The sequence below is a fragment of the Salvia miltiorrhiza genome, chromosome 3 (assembly GCF_028751815.1).
Source record: "Salvia miltiorrhiza cultivar Shanhuang (shh) chromosome 3, IMPLAD_Smil_shh, whole genome shotgun sequence".
NCBI classification, from domain to species: Eukaryota; Viridiplantae; Streptophyta; class Magnoliopsida; order Lamiales; family Lamiaceae; genus Salvia; species Salvia miltiorrhiza.
The window spans coordinates 50239082-50262890 of NC_080389.1; the positions used below are offsets into that span (position 1 = coordinate 50239082).

The 23809-nt window shown below is 32.9% G+C and overlaps 1 protein-coding gene and 2 pseudogenes across 3 annotated transcripts; 1 reads left to right on the top strand and 2 right to left on the bottom strand.

The window, feature by feature from the left end:
- Nucleotides 1-4873: 4873 nt before the first annotated feature.
- LOC131016374 (signal recognition particle 9 kDa protein-like) lies at nucleotides 4874-9500 on the bottom strand (annotated as a pseudogene).
- Nucleotides 9501-15760: 6260 nt separating this feature from the next.
- On the top strand, nucleotides 15761-18007 carry LOC131016375 (GABA transporter 1-like; annotated as a pseudogene).
- A 168-nt stretch (nucleotides 18008-18175) lies between these two features.
- Nucleotides 18176-20073, bottom strand: LOC131016376 (40S ribosomal protein S21-2-like). 3 transcript variants are annotated; one of them, XM_057945064.1, is made up of 4 exons: nucleotides 19930-20073; nucleotides 19355-19453; nucleotides 19071-19203; nucleotides 18176-18417 (listed from the first exon to the last, which is right to left on the bottom strand). In XM_057945064.1, the coding sequence occupies exons 2-4, from the start codon at nucleotides 19402-19404 to the stop codon at nucleotides 18352-18354; spliced, it is 249 nt and encodes an 82-aa protein (XP_057801047.1). In that variant the 5' UTR covers nucleotides 19405-19453; nucleotides 19930-20073; the 3' UTR covers nucleotides 18176-18351. The 3 variants fall into 3 exon arrangements, with proteins under 3 accessions (XP_057801047.1, XP_057801048.1, XP_057801046.1); XM_057945065.1 differs by having other exon boundaries at nucleotides 19957-20004; XM_057945063.1 differs by having other exon boundaries at nucleotides 19844-19952.
- Between the last annotated feature and the right edge of the window lie 3736 nt (nucleotides 20074-23809).

Sequence of the window (23809 nt, forward strand, 5' to 3'; positions counted from 1 at the left end):
CTTCCTTCTCATTCCGCCTAGATAGATTTATATGCTTTCTGTTGATTCTGCATTAGATAATTACAAGCTTATTTAATTACGCGCTAGTTAATCGGAGAGAGTGCCAGACCCAATTACCCGATTAGAGTGTTTAGGTTTATTTCATGTTTTCTGTGCGTAGCATGATCAAAGCCCTGTTTAGCCTTCCTTGAGAGACGACTTGAGTCACCTTACCACCCTAGGACGACCTCGTATAAATTCGAGTCCATCCGTTAGGTGTTTTAGGATGAGTCAATATACGATATCTAAGAAACTTTTCCAATGTCGTATGACTGAGGGCTCTTCGTCCAAGCTCATGGGTTGAAGATGATAGCTCTCATGGAAAGGTTGGGATCTCTTGGAGTCGAGATAGAAGCTGAACTGCAAACTGATCTCATGTTGCAGTCCTTGCCACCATCATTTGACACTTTTGTCGTCAACTTCACTATGCATAGCATGACTACTAGTCTTCCCGAACTTGTCAATATGCTTGTGACGGCAGAGTCCACTATGAAAAAGGACAAGTCGATTCTTCTTGTTGGTTCCTCCTCCTCGTCGAAAGCTCCTAAGGCCAAGACTAACAAGGGGAAGGGGAAGATGAAAGGTTCATCTAAACCAAACAAGTTGAAGGCACAGGGTGGAGTTGGGAAAAAGAAAGGGGAAAGTTCTCAATCCAAAGATGTTTGCCATTTCTGCAACAAGCCTGGTCATTGGAAGAGGAATTGCAAAGAATATCTTGCAAGCCTGAAATGTTCAGGTATGTACTATGTTGAAGTTAACTTATCTGTTAACGATGCTTCGTGGGTATTGGATACCGGTGATGGTGGAAACTAAGAAGTTGAGCAAAGGGGAGACGGTTCTACGCATGGGCAATGGAGCAAGAGTTGCTGCCTTAGTTGTAGGAACCGTTCACTTAGCCATTGATAGTGGTTTTGAGATTGTTTTGAACAATTATTTTTACGTACCTAGTTTGATTAAGAACATCGTCTCTATTCCAGTTTTGGATAGAGAAAGTTATGAATTTTCAATAAAGGGTGGAATATGTTCTATCTTTAAAGATGCTTCTATAATCTATTCTAGTGTATTGGTTAATGGTCTTTATACTATTAGGCCTCGAAACCCTATTTTGCATGTTCAACAAAGTAAAAGAAAATTAGATGATCGTAGTTCTATAGATCTTTGGCACTCAAGATTGGGTCATATTTCTGAGAGAAGGGTGAATCAATTGTCTCAATTGCTTGGTTTTTCAACCGAGGAAATGATGGCAACTTGTGAATCTTGTCTCAAAGGAAAGATGACCAAATCACCATTTGTGGGACAAGTGGAACGATCACAACATATTTTGGATTTGATCCATACAGATGTTTGTGGACCACTAAGTGTGGGTGCTCGTGGAAACTATCACTATTTCGTAACTTTTACCGACGACTACTCTAGGTATGGTTATGTGTACCTCTTAAGGCACAAATCTGAAGTATTTGAAAAGTTCAAAGAATTCAGACATGAAGTGGAGAAACAAACTGGCTCTAGTATTAAAATTCTTCGATCAGATCGAGGAGGTGAATACTTAAGCGGTGTGTTTCTTGATTATCTAAAAGAGAATGGGATTCTCTCACAGTGGACGCCACCTGGCACTCCTCAACTCAATGGAGTTTCTGAGCGCCGGAATCGGACCTTGTTAGACATGGTGCGATCTATGATGGGCTTCACTACATTACCTCTTTCATTTTGGGGTTATGCTTTAGAAACTGCAACACATCTATTAAATAGAGTGCCATCTAAAGTTGTACCCAAAACGCCGTATGAATTATGGTTTAGCAAAACACCTTCTTACAAATATCTTAGGATATGGGGGTGCACTGTTTATGTGAAGCAGTTAATGGGAGATAAGTTGGATATGCGATCCATCTTATGTAATTTTGTGGGATATCTAAAAGAGTCTATTGGATATTATTTCTATGATCTCTCGGAAAAAAAGGTGTTTGTTTCGAGAAATGCTACTTTCCTTGAGGAAGAATTTCTGTGTAACAGAAGTAATAAGATTGTAGAACTTGATGAAACTCAAGAACCACAAAGTACTCCTGTTGTGGCAGAAAATAATCAATCAGAAAAGGGTGAATGTTCTTATACACAGCCCCGTGAAAAGTCCAAAAGAGTTTCAAGGCCGCCTGATAGGTTGAACTTATTGATGGAAAACATTGAGGAAGAACAACCTATGGATAATGATCCAAGGACCTTTTCTGAGGCAATTAAAGATATTGACTCGGATAAGTGGCTAGAAGCTATGCAATCCGAAATGGAATCCATGTACTCTAACGAGGTATGGATCTTGGTGGATCTACGAAATGGAATAATTCCTATTGGATGCAAATGGATATTCAAGTGAAAGCTTGGAGTAGACAGAAATGTGGCTACCTTTAAAGCTCGTCTGGTCGCAAAAGGTTATACTCAAAAGCAAGGAATTGATTATGAGGAAACTTTTTCGCCAGTGGTGATGCTTAAGTCCATTCGAATTCTACTTGCCATAGCTGCATATTATGACTATGAGATATGGCAAATGGATGTAAAGACTGCATTCCTTAATGGAAACATTGAGGAAGACATTTATATGGTGCAGCCTGAAGGATATGTATCTAAGGGGAATGAACAAAAGGTTTGTAAACTCCAAAGATCTATCTATGGACTCAAACAAGCTTCAAGAAGCTGGAACATCCGATTCGATGAAACAATCAAAACGTTTGGTTTTCATAAGAATCTGTAAGAGCCATGTGTGTATAAGAAAATTAGTGGGAGCTCGGTGGTGTTTGTTGTGCTCTATGTTGATGACATCCTTATCATTAGGAATGATATAGGACTAATGCAATCAACAAAGATTTGGTTGTCAACACAATTCTCCATGAAGGACTTGGGAGAGGCATCTTTCATTCTTGGAATCAAGATCTATAGAGATAGATCGAGAAGGATGATTGGATTATCTCAGTCCATGTACATAGACAAAATGTTAAAAAGGTTTAGCATGGAAGAATCCAAACGTGGATTCTTGTCAATGAGTCATGGTGTTTCTCTCACTAAAGCTATGTCTCCTCAGACACCTGAAGGGAGAGAAAAAATGACACGTGTGCCTTATGCTTCTGCAATAGGGAGCATTATGTACGCTATGCTATGTACAAGACCTGATGTCGCACATGCTCTGAGTTTCACGAGTAGATATCAGTCTAATCCAGGCGAAGAGCACTGGAAGGTCGTAAAATCAATCCTTAAGTACTTGAGAAGAACTAAGGATTTATTTTTGATCTATGGAGGTGGGGAACTGAAACTAGAGGGTTTCACCGACTCTAGTTTTCAGTCTGATAAAGATGACTCCAAGTCTATGTCAGGGTTTATATTCACTTTAAATGGTGGAGCAATATGTTGGAAAAGTTCTAAACAAGAAACAGTTGCTGATTCCACCAAAGAAGCTGAATATATTGCTACATCAGATGCTGCGAAAGAAGCTGTTTGGATAAGGAATTTTATCCAAGAGTTGGGTGTCGTTCCTTCATCTGTTGATCCTTAGATAGGTTTTTATTAATTTAAGCTTTAAAAATCTTCTTTCAGCAGATGCTACAGTAACATGCTATGTTAATAAAATTTTATAAGCAATTGAGACATTCGAATAGCAATTATCGACTTGACACATATAAGAATCTCAATGACGAACAATAAATCACTAGGCAAAGTAAATTCTGAGTAAAGATCATCTAAAATCAATACCAGATAAATTATCATGAGAAAAGGTTGAATACAAATTAACACAAGAATCTCTTAATTCATTTTCATCTAATGACTTTAACTCATTTGAATCATATAAAAATTTAAAAATACTTTCAATAGTTTTCAATTCCTCAAATCTATTCTTTAAAGAAACAATTGACATATCCACGACAACCAAAAAATATCTAGGTCTAAATAACTTTTCAGCTAACTGATTTTCTTCGTCCTCATTATTCTTCTCAAAATATTTTTTTCTAATCATAGTAACATTTTATTGGAAATATAGGCTCTACATCCATTTCAAGTGCAACACTATTAACTACAATCATATTTGTTATAAAACCTTCGTCTTAATAACAAAGGAACAATTGAGTGTCCTTCACTCTATTGTAGAATTAAAAAATAGAGTTTCTTCATTTTCATGTGGAACAATCAACTCTACATTTCACTCTATAATGGAAACTGATTTTTAAACATTACATAATAATATAAACTAATTTTCAACGTTAGAAAATTTCTCCCACATATGATCGACTAGTGCATCACGAAGCGTAAAGTGAACCACTTTAACTTTGATTTTTTTTTTTTATAGTGTCCAAGAAATTCTTGAAAATGACTTGTCATTGTTTCAACATCTGGAGTTAGCACTTCTCTTGTATTTTTAATTGGTGCAGACATGTCACTTTTATTCTCAACAATCATATTGTGCATAATAATGTACACTTTCATTATATTATGTAAATGTTTTTTTTTTTCCAGTAGCGGGCTGGATTTGCAACAATTGCAAATTGGCTTTGAAGAACTCCGAATGTACGCTCCACATCTTTCCCACACGATTCATGTCTCATTTTTTTAATTTATTTTATTTTTATTATTATTATTATTATTATTATTATTATTATTATTATTATTATTATTATTATTATTATTATTATTATTATTATTATTTTGCAGAACGCGGTTCATAAAAAGTTTGTACAAGTATGAACCACTTCAGATATATTCCATCGGCTAAATAGTAGCTCACATCATACTTTTTTCTGTGTATGACATAATGTGCGCGTAGCGTGATACCTCTAGCAAGGTCACTGAAAAGGTGAGATCTTTCGAACACATCAATATCATTATTGAATCTTGGTATACAAAAGAATACATGCCATATCCAAAGGTTTCAATAATAATCGTTGAAGATCCACTAAGAGCTGCATACAAGCTTGCCCAACCCGTTGGATAATTTTTTCACTTCCTATACATATAATCTAGACTATCTAACGTTCTTGGAAAGCCACGTTGTTTACCAATATAAAGTAATCCAGCAACATCACTAGCATTAGAAGTATTAGATATTGATATGAAAACATTTCTACAATTGCATGACATAATTTCTTGACATATTTAATTATAGTGGACTCACCAATATTTATGTACTTATCAGTAGCATCTGTCGGTATCCCATATATCAATATTCGAAAGGCAGCTGTTATTTTTTACAGTGTAGACAAGCCCTAGTGTGATCCCTGCATTGTTCTAACCAACCATTTATTATTTTTAACAGAACCAACAAAGCGGAGGAATAAACTTCAAAACATTCGGAAGCGTCTATGAAATATTCTTTTGTTGAATGTTGAATTTTCAGAAAAAATAGTCGTTGAAGAGATGATGAGCTGTTGTTTCTCGGTCACGATGGATTATCTTGTGAACAAGAACTGAACTTCCATGAATTCTTGTAACATTTTGATATTAGCGAGTTGTGCTACAATAAGACTGTTACTCAAAATATGTTGATCCATTAATTAACGTTCAACATCACATTCGTTGATTAATTATTCAAGCACATCATCAGATGGGCTTGGACTTGAATATGAAAATAGAAAAGAAGTACCGACATCATGATGATTCATATCTTGTACTTTTTAATTTATGAGTAAAAGAGAAAAAATATGTGTATGGATTACGAAAAACGTATACTTCTTAAATAATTAGAAAATCTCCAATGCTATCATATAAGAAAATCTTAAATATTGAATTGCCAGTATCTATCAAGATTTCATTAAATCTACACCGTCCACTCCTTCAATCCCTACTATAGGAAAGATATGATTGATTAATCCATTCACTACATTGATTGACATTTGGTCATGCCAAATGCTTTAATGCACAATCCATTTTATTATCTAAGATTTGATTTGATTGACATTTTGTCCTACATTGATATACATCATCACTCCATTTGTAGAAACCATTTTAGAAGCTCTGCCATAGTAGAAAATACTTTAATGCTTTGCTAAAGTAGAAAACTTATCTTATCTCAAAATCTAAACATTTGAATCACACCACCCAACCAGATTTCATTTAATCTGCACCATTTATTATTCTATACCTTATCGGTAAATCAACATCAATATATATGGTCTAAGTGTACATGCTTTAATACAAGATAAAATTATTTCATCTTATATCAACGTGTATGTCTTTCTTTGGCTAGTATTTTATTTTTCATAGCTTCTTCCCGAAATTTTAATTACACAATTGATGAAGATAAACACCTTTGTTATGTGTATATGGAGATATCTCAAGATTCAGAAACAGGAATAGGCCAAAAAGAGAAATTTTTTGAAATTGTATTATGAATGTTTACAATAAGGAAAAACCTTTTCCAAACATGTCTGATCACAGTATCTTATAAATTTCACCAAATCACTTTTTACCAGAGTAGAGCAAAATATTAAAATGTAGTTGAAGTTCTGGCACAAAATCTTCCATCTGAAGTGAAGGGGACTATCAAAGACCTAACTTCTACCTCTACCCAATGAATGTTGGCATAATCAATCTTGATTCTATATTTCTATGTGGCATTTTCCATGGATTTCAACATATGTTTTCAGTTTATTTATTTATCTGTACAGAAACATGTTCTTTGCTTGTGCTGAAGGGCAATAGAGAAGAAAATAACATCCCAACATCTGCAAAGCACAGGTCAAGAAAATTTTAAGCTATCATTATCTTCCTACCTCCACATTAATTATTGGATCATTATAGCCTGCTTATCCCTATATCTTATTATCCCCCCCCCCCCAAAAAAAAAAGGAAGACTTCTCCACGAAAAAAGTTAGCAATGACTGTGGCACCATTAGGTAGGGAGAGAGCAATTCATTCTATCACACACTCTCAGAAGATACATACAATTGCTGATTAGGAGACCTTATGTGCCTTTTTAATGGATAATCATGTAAAGCTACTAATATAATTTCCAATCTTAATTCTGGCACCACCTCTGAATTCATAATCTACATAAATTGCAAATAATTTCTGTCCTGAATTAGTAACTTACATGTGTAATGAATGCACCTACACTCCAAATTTATATCAACCCTAAACCCTAGATAAAGGCAGCTAGATAACAGTGAACCCCCCTTGTTTGCTTCCTTACATTAAGATGGAAATGAAATGCATAAACAGATGAAAAATAATGAGTCAAGACAATACCATCAGGTCCCCGAGCCATCAAAGTAAAGAAGATGTTATTGAACTTCTCCATCTTCTTTGCATCCTGTGCTTGGTCTGTCTTAAATTTGATACACTGAGAGAAAAGAAAAGAAAAAAAAAGAAAGTTACTGAGCGTCGTTCTTGACTTAGATTTCACATTCTATTGACTCAATAAGTTCTAATCCTAAAATTGTGTCTTTTTTTTAACAAATCTATAAAGTGTCTTTTTTTAACAGATCTATAAAGTGCAATGTTAAGTATATATGACTAAAGGGATTAGCAAATCTAAGACAAAGAAAGGACCCACTCAGAATGATACATCCGTATTCCAAGTAACATAATCATCTTGCCCTAGTAGTGTAACAATCTCATGCTTGTAAATGGAAACTCAAAAATGCAATATATATATATATATATATATATATATATATATATATTACATGTCCGTATAAAAATTGAACACCTACAAAAGGAACCTTAAATAAATAAAACTAACAACTTTATTAGATAAGATTGAAACTAATAGATTAAAAACAACTAATTCTCTTCCATCCCTATGTACGACTGATATACTGGTATGCAACACAATTCTAACATTTGAAGTGCAGCTGAAAACTAATCCTATCAGCATGATTGAATCATTGATTCATGGAACTCCTACTGGGATGTCATGGGCCAACACAATTTTGGCATGCTGCTGCTGAGGTTCACCTAACCCCTGTCAGCGGACACTTCTAGTGTGAACTGTGAATAGAAAGTATAAATGTAGAGCTACCGGTCAGCCAATCATGACATCCACAACATACCGTATAACATGTGCTAAGAAATAGACATGCCTAAGCACCAGAAGCCAGCTTATATTTTGAAGCAAATGGTAATTTACTTGATCATCTGACTTTTTAAAATCTATATATAACATACTGCACGTATAAAATTGGTGTGTCTAACAGTCTAAGCACCAGAGCCCACTTACATTTTAAATTAGTTGGTAAGTTACTTGACCATAAGGTGATTAGAATCTACATTATAGCATGCAAATAGCCAAAAGGCTAGTCTCATTTTAAAGTAAAGTTCAAAGTTCAATATACCAACTACATCTTGACTTTCTAAGGGCATAGCTAAACATAGTTGAAAATTTGCAAAAAGGCTAGTCTCATTTTAAAGTAAAGTTCAAAGTTCAATATACCAACTACATCTTGACTTTCTAAGGGCATAGCTAAACATAGTTGAAAATATTTTAAACCTGAATTGTGACAAGCTGGTTGAAGTTGTACTTTCTTTTATGCATATAAAAACACCTGAAAAAACCTTCTGTGTGCGACATTAACTGCAAAGTTATGCTGCTAAAACTTATAGATTATAACTTATAGCTAATAAGAACTTCCCCAAACATCTTCACCACTCATTACATCTTCAAGAATAACTTCATCACTCAAAGAGATAGACAGCACATGACAATCATAGAAATCTACTAGTTTCAGCAATGCGAGAATTCAAATCATAATACAAGGAAACATTCAATTCACTTGGGAATATTTACTGTAATTTGTAAAACATATCAATCTTAAACATCAAAGTAATATATCAAAAACTCCAGAAGGAAAGGCATGAAAATTCTATCCCCATTCATTTGAATTCAAAAATCGAATAACTATCAACAGGTAAACGTTCTAATGTTCTATAATTCGCTAAACCAATGAAAAATCACACAAAAAGTATTCCAGAAATTCGAAAGCAAACATAAATGCTAAGTATTCAGACACTTCACCTCTCTATCATCGGTGACTTTGAGAACCAATTTGCCTCACAGTGCCTGTATTTCATGGCATAACGAGTCTGTGCCACCCAGTAAAACAACAGACGTCAGTTAGATATCATCGAATCAATATCATATGAATGCAGCATAGTTCAGATGAAGAGAAATACCTTTTCGGGATCGGATCGAAACAATTGGACGGACTTCTCGACGAAATCATCCCAAGATTCAATGTAAACCATGATCACAAAACTGAAAATTCAGCTTTCCCCTTGAGTCTAGGGTTTCAGATAATATATATGTAAGAGCAGAAACCCAGACGCGGTCGAATGGATCGATCGCCGGGAGAATTATGCGACGTTTTTGGGCGTCCCTCAAATTTTTACCGCAGAGCTCTTCCACAACCACGACGTCGTTTTCTACTTGGTCGATGGCTTAATTCACTCTGGTAAAATCTAAAAGGGGGTTTAGAAAATAGAATAAAGGTGTCACGTCACTTGCCAAAAAAACTGAATTTTCCCAAATTAACTATCTAGGGTTCGTTTAATTTCATGGAAAATGATAAAATATACTCGCTTTGTCCACGATATTGTTTCCACTTTATCATTTTGATCCGTTTACAATATTATTTTCACTTTCATTTATAAAAGTGTGATCCACAAACTCCATTCATAATAATAGTAGGATCTGAACTCCACTCACAATAATACACACTACTATAAATTATTATTCACCATTTTCTTAAAATTTGTGTCGTCCACAAAGTGAAAACGCTATTGTGGATGGAGGGAGTATATATTCTCATCATCTTTTTACCATTTTCATATATTTACTATGATAAAAAAAATATTATGATAAAAAAATCGAATAAAATATAATATTTTCTCAAAGCTCATTTTTACTTATTTTCTCTTTAATATTGAATAAATACACTTTTCGTCCCTAAAACATCTTTCTAAGGGATAGAATCGGCCTTAGACCTAGGCGAGGGATACTACCACCTAAGACTTAAGGCAAAATGAAATTCCAAAAAAAAATTATTACTACATAAAAATAAAAACAGATAAAAAAATTCAACCACACATTGGACTCCTAATAAAATAAAAAATATATATCATACAAGTCCAAAGGCGTAATCCTACTCCATTAATAAAAATGGCCCACAAGCACACACTAATATTCTCAATAGTCTCTTCTTCCCAATCCAATTTCCAACCTAGGGGTGGGAGATAGGAATCGGGTATAGGGTATACCCGATACTGATTCGAACCCGATCGGATATAGAGTATTTGATATCCAAAAATTTAAGGTATCAGGTCGGTATTAAGTATTAGGGTATAGGAAAAATTGGATATCGGGTATACCTGAAATACCCGATTTTAAAATTAGATATATATTAAATTATCCCAAATTTAAGAGGGTTCTAATTCGATGAAAAGGAAACAGCTCGGTCCTCCAGTTTACAGATCTCTTTTGTCTGCTAATACGTTGGTACCGTCAGATTCAATGCCCACGTAAAGTTAGTATGTTACTGCTCATGTTAAACAAATTTTATCTTGGTTGGTTGTGAAATACACTGTATTTTGTGAAGATGTGAAATTTTATACAAATTTTGTAATGTTAGTATGTTACAGATTCAATGCCCATGTTATATCTTTTTAAATCTTGTAGTTATGGGTTTTATAAATGAAGCTTTTGGCATACGAAAATCCTTTTTCTCCTCTGATGTTATTATCTTCATTTAGCTAAATCGGTGATTTGAGTACCTTAATACCCGATTTATCCGAACTGACAGTTTGACTTCTGAAATTTGCCATTTGATCGGGTAATTTAGGGTACCCTAATACCCGAGTTTGATCGGGTAATTTAGGGTACCCTAATACCCGACTCGGGTATTAGGGTACCCGATTTCTTATGGTACTCCTCCTAATTCATGTTTGGGTATCTGATTTTTTTGAGTAGGGTACCCGAACCCGACCCGATTCCCACCCCTATTCCAACCCAAACATTTTTTTCTTCCCATAATCCAAATCCCAACGTTCTTTCTAGTTCTCTTATTCCCAACGTAACAAAGTTCTATACTTCTAATCCGAAAGAAAATGGCGGCCCACCAGTGCTCTGCCTTTTCTCTTCACCACTGACACTGGCACCTACTTTTTCTTACATTTATCAAATTTAAAGATTGCTATTTAAATGTCTCGATTGCTTATAAAATTTTATTAATTGTGCCTGTGACTGTAGCAATGACTAAATAAGCTTTTCAAAACTTATTAGATTAATAAAAATCTACCTGAGGTCATCAATATCATAAGAAAGATTGAATGATTTGACAATTTTGACTATTCAAAAAAATATGTTAGAAAATATTAACGTTAATGTAATTATTAACGATTTTGCATCTGCAAAAATTGGAATAAACCGTTTTTTATAATATTAACATTTTTTTCTATATTTATTATACAAATTGCATTTTTTTCTCATTTTGCATAGGGCATATGAAATGTCACGATCGAGCTGCTGTAAGGAGGCGACACGAATTTTAATAAAAGGAAGTTGTGTATTTGATGAGTCAAGATGTGGTCCCAAAAATTAGAAAAAGTGATGTTAGTGACTAATGGGCTAATTAAAATAAAAAATGGTGGGTCCATTTGTGGCAGTTAGTGTAATTATATGATAATTGTAAAGGTAATAGTTAGTGGAATTGTTCCCAAAAATATATTAGAAAAACATTTTGGAGACAGATGAGAAAAGAAATAAATGAAGATGTTTTAGGGACATAGAGGGTATTATCATTTGCTAGTAGTGTGAAAATATTTTCCAACATTATAATGAGAACAATATGGTAAATTTAATAATTTATCCACACATTTCTAATAAAATAAACAATTGTATAGGATAAATGTAGTGCTATATGATAAAGGGTGCGTTCACTTTATTTGTAAAATTTTCATTGAAAAATGATGGAAAATAAAATATTATGTTTTCTTTTATTTCTATCATAGTATTTATTAGAGATGAAAAAATATTGGAAAATATTGACGAATATTTTTCATTCTAGTACCTAAGATAATATTATCTAACAATGGAGAAAAAAATGAGTGAAAATATATGTATTTTCTCATTTTCTATCAAAGTAAACGGTCTCTAGATTTTATTTTTTTTCTTTCATATATAGTAAACAAGTGAAAATGCTGAAAATATATGTATTCTTTCATTTTCCATCAAAGTAAACAGTCTCTAAATTTTTTTCATCTCTAGTAAATATATTATAAGAAAGAAAAAGATAATATTTTCTTATTTTTTATTTATCATTTTCCTTATATTAAAATGCTTGAGAAAATTAGGGATTTGTGTTGCTTGAGAAGATAGAGAAGTGCTGAAGCCGGCGCAGGGAAGAATTTCAACGTAATCCTTTTTTCTTTTTCTTTTTTTAATGCAAACGTCAATTTCAATGTAGCAAGAATTTCAATTTTGATGACATTTCAAACATGCCAAAGTATATGTAAAATACTTTAATTTTATAGATTCAAAGAAAATCTGTGCTCACGAATGATTCGTGAATCTACACATCATACACTACATCCCAATAAAGCATATTCATGAACAACTTAGTTTGGTGGTCCAATATACCAACATTTACCATCTCAAAAGTTCACAATCATATACTGTATGTTCATAAACAATCAACTTATATATAATCCTATATTAGTCCGGCAAAAAACTTTCAACGTACATCCACAATAAAACTTTCTATTCATTTTTAAATAAATTATAGGGTAAATATCATGAAAATCCCTGAATTATACTCACTTTATAAAAAATACCCTGAAATTTTTGAAATATTCTCTAAATCCTCAAACTATCAGATTTTTATCAAATATATCCCGCATCTATTTTTCGGTTACCAGAAACATGATGTGGCTCGCCGGATGCCACAATGTAATTTATATTCTATTTTTTTAAAATGACATGGAAAAAACGACTTCGTTTCGTACCATATTCTACCGTGTTTGTCCCTAATTCTAGGTTATTAGCGTGAATTTCAAACACAATAGGAGTGAATTTTAAATTTCAGAGTGAATTTTTTTAAAGGATATGGTACGAACCAACGTCGTTTTTGTCATTGCATTAAAAAAAATAGAATATAAATTACATTGTGCCATCCGGCAAGCCACATCATGTTTTTGGTGGCCGAAAAATAGATGCGGGATATATTTGATAAAAACCTGATAGTTTGAGAGTTAGTAGAACATTTTGAAAATTTCAGGGTATTTTTGATAAAGTAGGTATACTTCATGGATTTTCATGATATTTACCCTAAATTATAATTACAATACTTTTTCACAACTCTCAATATACTCGATAACTTTTTCTTTACCTTCAATACATTTAACGATTTTTTTTCTTAAAACTCGTGTCACTCTCTCCTATAAAAGTTTTTTTATGAACGGAAAGAGCACTATCTACGGAAGATAGCAACTTCCAATTTGAATTTTCATTTCAAACTAAATTGAATGGTATTTTGTAATTTCTGTAAAAAAATATTGGCTTATTATATATATTTACAATTATTAAATTAATTTAATTTAATTAGAATTGTATCTAATTATTAGAATTGTTGGCTGATTATATTATTATATTAGCAAAATAATAGTAACTCTTTTTTTCTTCCTTTTTACTATATCAATATATAATTTCATTTAATATAGATTTTTTAACTTAATATTTTTTCTCTTCTAATTGATGTTATAAAGCATCTCAAATTTCGATTGAGAAATGAAATAGCTGCCAACTTTGCCTAATTGTAATAAAACTATTGACAAAATGAATCACCGATTTTGACTTATATGGCCAAAACGAATCACCGATTTTGACTTATATGGCCAAAAATATTTTGACTGGATGTATCGAAATATTCATTCTTATATAATAAAAATAAAAAATTTAAAGATAAAAACTACTCCCTCCGTCCCGCTCCAAATGTCCCATTTCTTTTGGACACGAAGATTAAAAAATATGTATAAAGTAGATAAAGTGAGTTGGTGAAAATTGTTTAAATATTAAGTATAAAGAGAGAGTGTATTGTCAAAAAAGGAAATGAGATATTTGGAGTGGGATAACCCAAAATAGAAAATGAGACATTTGAAATGAGACGGATGAAATATACATCAATAATGAGAATTGCATTCGCCTGTAGTTATAAAATAAATCTACTACTACTTAAGAGTTAAGACTACTTAGTCGAGCAACAAATCTAATAAATGAACATTATATAATTTAGAATTTCAGTTCTTCTATCTCTCTGTTCTCTTCTCTACCTCTCATTGAAATTGACTTTGCATTTAAAAAACCGATTTGAAATTGTGAGGTATCAAATTGTCGTAGAAGTGAGTTAATGTTTTTAAATTCACTGTGAATTCGATAAATTTATAATTGAATAATTAATGTAGGTTGTGAATTTGAGTTTTAAAGCTCTAATTTACAACCGGTAGTTATCTTGATTGTGAATGTAAGTTTTAAAATTATAATTCACAACTTGAATATAAATTGATTGTGAATTAGAGTTTATAATTAGAATTTACAATTCGAATATAGATTCGTTCTGAATTCAAGTTTTAAAGTTAGAATTCACAACTAGTTGTTTTAGTTGTAAATTCAAGTTTTAAAATTAAAATTCACAACTCGAATATAAATTGATTGTGAATTCGAGGTTTAAAGCTACAATTCACAACTAGAAATAATCTTATTTGTGAATTCAGGCTTTAAAACTAGAATTCTCATTAAAAATATACTTGATTGTGAATTCAAATTTTCAAGTTATAATTCATTACTAGAAACAGTCTTAATTGTGAATTCGTGTTAAAAACTCAAATTCACAACTAAAAAATTAATTAATAATTTTTTTAAAAATTATGTAAAAAATAAAATAATAAATATGACTAATTTTTAATTTTTTTTATCTTAATAAACAATCTTTATTTTTACTATTTCGATTTAATCATATTTTAAAGGATAATTGGTGTATAAATACATGGACTTTACTTATTTTTTGGTATTTCAAATAAACTTTAAATTCTAGTTATAAACACATGAACTTTACTCACTTTTGGTATTTAACATGAACTTTAAAATATAGTTATAAATTAACTTTAAACTTATTCAATTTTTGACTCGTTTTTCATTTTTTTTTCAAATTAAAGCTGACTTGGAATGTTTGAATCTTGACGTGAACAATTTCTCGCTATAAAATTAAAATTAATCTTCACCGTTCAATTTTTGGCCCGTTTTTCTATTAACAATTTCCGAATTTGACTTTTTGAATGACAAAATTGGCTTTCCGGAGTCCCCAAATTTTAAAGACAAAATTCGCTTTTTGAATTTATGAAATTTGTAGACAAATTTTAATCGTTCACTTTCATATTTTAATTTTGAATTATTTTCCTCTAACCAAAAACGAAGTCGTCGTATTTCAACGCCGAATTATCCACGTCAAGATTCAGGCATTTCAAGTCAGCTTTAATTTGAGAAAAATGATAAACGGGTCAAAAAATGAATAAGTTTAAAATTCATGTATTTATAACTATATTTTAAAGTTCATGTTAAATACCAAATATAAGTAAAGTTTATATATTTATAATTAAAATTTAAAGTTCATATTAAATATAAAATAATGAGTAATATTTATGTATTTATACACCAATTTTCCTATTTTAAATCCACTAAATCTTTTGTCTCAAAGTTGACTTGTCGTAGTAGTCGAGTAAAAAATAGTGTTGGAATTTGTTCTGTACATATGATTCTGAGAAAGCACAAGTGAGCTACTGCTTGTCTTCCTTAATGGCAGAGAACATTGCGAAAGATGAAGCTGCAGAAGAAGTGGAAATATCTAAAGGCAGCTGGGCGCACGCCGCCTTCCACGTTGCCACCACCATCGCCACCCCCGCCGCATACGCTCCGCTCCCCTTCGCCGTCGCATCTTTCGGCTGGCCGCTCGGTCTGAATTTCTCTCCTGAATCGATCACGTAATTCTTAGAATACTAACAAAACGTTTGCTTTCCGAGGAGTCTTAATAGATAAAAAATAGTAAGGCCTTGTTTGCTTAGATGGATTGAAACTTTGGAATATACCAAAACCTTTGATTATTTCAATCATTTGAACTAGTATTTACTTGATTTATACCTCATTAAACGGTGGGATTGGAGAAATCCTAATCTTGAGAATAAAAATACTCGATCATGCAAGGTAAATATCTCCTAAATGAATTTGTGTTGTGTGATGCAGGGGTGAGCAGTTTAGTTGGAGGGACTCTCTGCACATGGTATTCAAGTCTACTCATTGCTTCCCTTTGGAGATGGGATGGCAACAAACACACCACCTATCGACATCTTGCCAAAAGCATTTATGGTTGGGAATATTCAATTTCCTTTTCTACTTGGACAATATTGATTGATATTGATTGGCTGTCTGATTTGGACATTGAAGGATCTTGGGGTTACTGGTCTATTGCATTTTTTCAGCAGGTGGCTTCTCTTGGAAACAACATTGCCATTCAAATTGCTGCAGGAAGCAGCCTCAAGGTAATGGAGATTTAGTTACATGTTATGTTATGATGCTCTATGCTCATCTATCTCTTCTCTATCAACAGGCGGTATACAAACACTATGATCCAGATGGTGGCATGACGCTGCAGCATTTCATCATCTTCTTCGGGGCATTCGAGCTTGCTCTCTCCCAGTTCCCAGACATTCACTCACTCAGATGGCTCAATGCACTCTGCACTCTAAGCACCATTGGCTTTGCCAGCACGGTCATTGGGGTCACCGTGTATAGTGGTAGCTTCGACTCTTCCCAACTCCCATCACGTCTCTTTTGAAGGGAATACGCGCTTTACTAGTGTTGTTTGGCCATTGTAGGGAAGAAAGCAGACCGGAGCATGATCACGTATAGTTTGCAAGGCAGCTCATCGGATAAGGTGTTTAGGCTCTTCAATGCTCTAGGAGCAATCGCCTTCTCGTTTGGAAATGCAATGCTCCCAGAAATACAAGTACATTATAACCATATGTCTTCTTCATAATTGTTTATGCATTATTCCGCAGTCTCCAACTTATCTGTCTCGTGCTGGTCTTGGTAGAGCACGGTGAGGAACCCGGTGAAGACGAATATGTATAAAGGTATATCATCGGCATACTCTATCATTGCTGTGACCTACTGGCAGATAGCATTTCTGGGCTTTTGGGCGTTTGGTGCAGATGTTGAGCCTTATATTGTAGCTTCTCTCACGACGCCTAAGTGGACAGTCGTCGTGGCCAATCTCTTTGCAGTCGTTCAAATATTGGGATGCTTTCAGGTAATCAAATTGCACAGAGAAACAACAAACAAGAAATGAATTTGCAATCCTCATTGTTGATCTTCAAGATTTTGAGACTATTCAAATTTTGATCTCTCGTTTATCGCAATCCAGATTTACTGCAGGCCAACATATGCATATTTTGAAGGGAGGGTGGCATCTAGGAAGTCTAAGGCTAAGAACAGCAATCTCCATGACTATCTGTATCGCCTTGTTTACTTACACCTCTATATACATTGCTCTCATAACCCTTGTTTCCTCAGCCATGCCCTTTTTTGGGGATTTCGTTTCTATATGCGGAGCTGTTGGTTTTACACCGTTGGATTTCGTCTTCCCCGTTGTAGCTTACATGAAGGCTGGTAAGATGCCGAGGAGCAGGAAACTTCGCCTCCCATTGATGCTCTTCAACACTGCTATTGCTGCCTGGTTTTCAATAGTTGCAGTGCTGGGTTGCGTAGGAGCAGTCAGATTCATCATCCAAGATACTAAGACATACAGCTTCTTCCATGATATGTGATAACACACTTAGCATGCACAGCTTAGTTTGTAGATGGATTTATCAATAGAATTGTATTGCCCAAGTTATATCTTCTTCGTGATTCAGATTTATTGATTAAGTTTCTTATCTTCATCTAATTTTGAATTCATTTCGTTTGTGCATGGTATGTTGATTTTGTTGCCACTATATATGACGTGCATTTTTTTTCATATGAAACACAAGAAAGAATGGTGCATGAAATTGCTTTAGGAAGAGACTTCTTAATTATTAATTATCAAATGATGATAATGATAATTAAACTGTAGAACAGCCAAGGTAAAATAGGCCACGAAACGAGAAAACATGTAGATTGTAGATAGATGTCTGATTTGTTCCTAAAATTTCACCATTAACAAAAATATGGCCTCCTCACATAAAGTATTAAATTGATCCTTAGTACTCTGGAAAAACCATTGAAGAACAACTTCAACCTCTACGATGAGCAAAGCTCAATTACTGTTGTTGGGCTTCAACTTTCTTTTTCTGCCAGAGCCTATCGAGTGCACTGTCAGCGTCGCCCTACATAAGAGAATTTGCAAGCATCAGATATCATCATGCCTTGCCAACACAGAACAAATCAACCAACATAACCAGCAGAAAAGTTGCTGATAACTGAACCGCCACAATATTGAAGATCAAGCCTCGGGACCACTTTACAATGATTGTGCAACAGTACGACAGCTTAAACACATGACACGGGACTATTTTAGCTCAAAGTTGAACTAGACGACATAGAGTGGTGCAAAGTGGACTAGGCCTTCTAACCTAAGTTTTGTGGTTAGATGATTGATATCAACTTGATCTCTACTCTTGTACCTATTCTCAGTGAAGATGATGCATCTCACAATTTAAATTTGTTATTCACCTTTGAGAACAAGACAAGAACAATGACTAATGATATAATCCCAAACATGTTCCATCTGAATTCTTCCTCCCGAAGAACAAACAAATAATTCCATGTTTCTCAACACTTTTTCTTCCAAGTACATCATGATTTCCAAAACCCTCGTTACCAAATTATTCTACCAACACCGAAAAAGCTATCCAAATAATACTCCATAATTGCTATTATAATATCATTTAACTCATTAAAGAAAACCAACGAACAACCCACGAGAACTTGAATTGATGAAACACTAATATGTAAAAATAAGTAAATGCAGATTTCATGCCTGGGCGCGAATGAATCCACAAAGAGCAAAGGTTGAGAATTGCCCAGTGTATCTGCCACTCTCATCCACATGCCCAATGTTGATCTGGACAGATGCGTGATCCTTGGAAGTGATCAGTCTGTTGGTGGCAGAGCTGCACCACCAAAAAACAGACAATCAGATAAATCCCCTACCAAAGAGCTCATCTGAGCTGTGTTAAACAGCCCTATTTCTAAACACAATTCCCTACTTTTGCACCCAAACTGGATGAACAAATAAAAAAAAGAGTCCAATAATATACACACCACTTCCTGGGAATATAAAGATCCATGTTTTGCCCCTCCTCATTCTGCATCTTGGCTGAGTCTTCCAAACTCAATGCAATCCAATTAATCTCAAATCACCTATATCAAGTAAAATCGAATCAAATTGTTTCTAGGGCAGTAAATCAAAAACAAAAATGACAGAATGACTTGCTGGTCCAAATTGTACTTATTTTGTGGGCACTAACATATGAAAATTACTATGTTAAAATATAATACTAAAAATCTTAAGGAAAATACAAAAAAAAAAAAAAAAAAAAAAAAAAAAACTGATGCAATTAGTTATTAATCGATAAGATCTAAATGAATACCAAATATCAAGACTAACAAACCATACTACAACAGTCCTCCCAACAATAAAAAATAACGCAATACAACGAAGCATTCAGAAGATTTCGATTTCGAACATGTGAACTATCAAGCAATCAAGGTAGCGTCAGAATTCGCAGCAGTCGAAATTAGTAATATTACCTCAAAACAGTAAATCAAACGAAGAAAAGACACACGAAAACAACGAAATAGTAACAATTAAGAATATTCTGAGAGAGAGAGAGTACCGAGATAGGAAAATGCAGAAGAGCAACCTTGGGGCGGCTTTTCTGTAATGTCTGTTTTATATTCGAAGCTGCCAAAAACCCTAAATCCTCTTTACAGTTTATACGGTATAATCCGGGTTTATCCGGATCTGATATCCGACCCACAACGTTACCATGAAAATCAAAATATTAAAGAAAATATAGAAAATAAAATAAACCGAAAGAGAAAATATAATATTCGAAATTAATAAGAGAAAGAGAAAAAAGTTTACATTTTTATTTTAAATCTATTTTGAACATAATATATATTAAATTAAAGTTTCTCTGATGATCTTTAATTGATATACATATTGAATACTTTATCAAATTAACTAGTACATAATTTTTGGAAATAAGAAAAAGATAAAAGAAATAATAAAAAAATGGAGTAGAAGGAGAGTGGAGTGGAACGAAAACTGAATTTTGCATGCTTACTAAAAATTTAAAAAAAAAAATTGATGGGAAAAGTTAACCTTTAAAACTGTCTTTTAATATAATACTAGAACGTCCATTCGTGCGATGCACGACGAACATCGAAATTGACAATATATTTAAATAAATATAAAATATATTTTAAAAATAAAATAATTCACGTCAATTATTCAATAAAATCTTAAATTTAAAAATTATATTAACAACTTTGTATAAAGTGCAATAAAAATTATTCAATAACAAAAATTAGCATTTACACATTATTACTATAGAGTTACACGTCATAATAAATATTTTCATATACAAACCTAAATAAAAAGTGATAAAATTTTAATGAGAAGAGAGAAAATAAAATATTTAATGAAAAGAGAGAAAATAAAATATTTTAAAATTTTCATAACTTATTCACTTTTTATGTTTTTATACAATAGTATTAAATTTAAGATGCATATTGAAAAAAAATCACGAATTAAATTTGACAATATTTGCAAAAGAATTAAATTATGAAAAACTAAAAGAAAAAAAGAATGAAAAAATTCATGGAAGAAGAGAGAGAAAAAGAGAGGGAAAAGATGGAGGGAAAAACTCCTCTTTTATATACTACTAGTACGCCCGCTCGTGCGATGCACGACTAATATTAAAAGTGAGTGATATTTTAAATAAATAAATATACATATTAAATGTAAGTAAATATAATTGATATTGTGTATAAATATAAAAATCATCAAATATCAAAAGCAAGTAAATGATAATGAGTATCATTATGTATCATATAATATTCTAAGATTTACTCCTATAAATTTATACAAATCTAAATATCACCTTTAAAAATTTACTTTTAATCTAAAGAGTTCTAAAATGAACAAATAATAAGTTTAATCTTTTTAGTCGCATAAATATTAAAAATGATGTCTAATAAAAATACTATAAAAATAAAATAAAATTAATAAAGAAAAGGGAATGAAATAGGGAAAAGATATAACCGTGAAATTCAAAAGAATGGATTTAGGAGAGAAAAGATGATAGATGAGAGAGGAGAGAGAAAAAGAAATAAATTTATGACTTTAAATGATAATAACTTATTTATTTTAAATTTATTTTTTGTAATTTTTACATCAAATTAAAGATCTTTTCGTTATCTTTAGTTTAACATCCATATTGAATATATTTTTATGAATTAAAATTGATGATTTTTAAAAAAGAAGCAAAATTGAAAAAGAAAGATGAAGAAAGAGAAAATTTGGTGGGAAAAAGTTTACGTTAAACTGGTGTTTTATATATTATATAGATTATATAGATTAATTGATTGATTCTAATTTATCAACTAATCATTAATTAAATAAGAAAGAAAAAGAAAAATAAGAAACTTAAATTTAGACTATTAAAAGTAAAAGTTGTGAATTTAAAAAAATATATGAATAAAAATATAAGAAAAATGTCATAGAGAATCTAAAAAATTAAGGTGGTGTATATAATCAGTGACGGAGGGAGGGGGTCCAGTGGGAGCACTGGGCCCACTGAAAATTTCAAAATAATTAATATATATATATATATAGGGGGCGGTTATTCAATAAACCACCCTTATTTTAAGAATTACGAACCAGCAAAAATGCATGAATTTTATGTATAACACGCATGAATAAAATGTAAAAAGGCATGAATTGCGATAAATAATTTTTTGCTACTTTTGGGATTTGAACTCTGGACCATGAATTTATCCAACAAGGTGATGAATCAACCGTAGATCTTGATGATCTAAGGGCTGAAAATGGTTCCTAATTTATATTTTAAGAAGCGTTTTTATTTTAGCCTTCCCCTATATATATAGTTTTAATTTTAAAAAAAAATCTCTTTTTTTCCTTAAACAATCATAAATTCAAAATATTTTTTAATTTAGGTTTGATGTTATTTTTTATTGAAAGAGTGAATTTGATTTTTTTTTTAAACCGAGTGAATTTGAATTTTGAATTATCTATAATGAACTATCATAAAAAAAGGATTAAAATTTAATTTTAAATGTAAATATTTTTATAATCACCTTGCAATTTACTTTCCATGTTTATTTTACTTTTTAAATTATGTTATGGATTGTTTGTTATAGTTTCTTTATTAATAATATTTTTTAATTATAACTTTATTTTATGAAATAATAGGGTCGGATGACCCTACTCAACATACAACATCAAATTTTGTCCACCATTTGAAAAAACATAAATCTTGGTCATTTTTTGTATGTCATGACTATTCTACCCTTCTCTCTCCTCTCTCTTTCTCATCTCCCCCCTCTCTCTCTCTCCAGCGGGCAGCGGCTGCCGCTCTCTCCTCTCTCTTTCTCATCTCTCTCTCTCTTTCCAGCGCGCCGCTTGGGCAGAATTCGTCAGAGTAGAGGATGAGGCGGCGGCGGTGGAGGAGATCCTCCCTCTCTCTCTCTCCAGCGGCTGCCGCTCTCTCCTCTCTCTTTCTCATCTCTCTCTCTCTTTCTCATCTCCCTCTCTCTTTCTCTCCAGTGCGCCGCTTGGGCAGAATTCGTCGGAGTAGAGGATGAGGCGGCGGCGATGGAGAATATTCGGTCCTCTGAAATCGACGTCGTGGAAGAGGGACTGGTCAGGTGGCGGAGGATGAGGCGGCAGATCTGATCTGATGAGGCGGTGACGGTGGATCTGATCTGATCGTTGCGCCGCCTCCTCCATCGGCAGATCTGATCTCCGCCTCCTTCAATTTCAGCCATCGACAGATCTGATCTAATCTGTATTTGTGCTGCACGTATGGCACTTATGGCACTATTAGTGCCATAAGTGCACACTTCCCCCTAGGGTTTAGATATTCTATTTAGGGTTTAGATGTTCCATTTAGGGTTTAGATTATCCATTTAGGGGCCGTTTGATTTGTTGTTTAGGATTGATTATGATTAAAATTATCTTGAGAAATTAGTATGGATTAGTGTGGATTTATATTATTTCATGGGTGTTTGATATCATGGCTATTTAATCCTATATTGTGTTTGATATTCATAGGATTATGTTGGATTATATTATCTAATACCAAAACTATCCTCATATAATTTTAAAAATACCATGTGTTTGATATCATTTGCATCAATATGCGTGAGGAAGGGTAGCAGATTTTTTATCCAACTTCGCAGTATTAAAGTTATCAGAGGGGGGAGGGGCGGATTATTAGTATGGGTTATTCCCACAAAATAGCATGGAGAAGTGTGATTAAGTAGGAGTTGACCATATTAACTGCACATGATATCAAACATCACACTAATCTGTATTAATTTAATTTATCCTACCTATAAACCCATATCAAACAGGCCCTTAGGGTTTAAATGATGTTGTTTCTGTATTTTGTGCTGCATGTATGACACTTATGGCACTATTAGTGCCATAAGTGCCAAAATGACTATTTTACTTAGTTTTATTTTGGA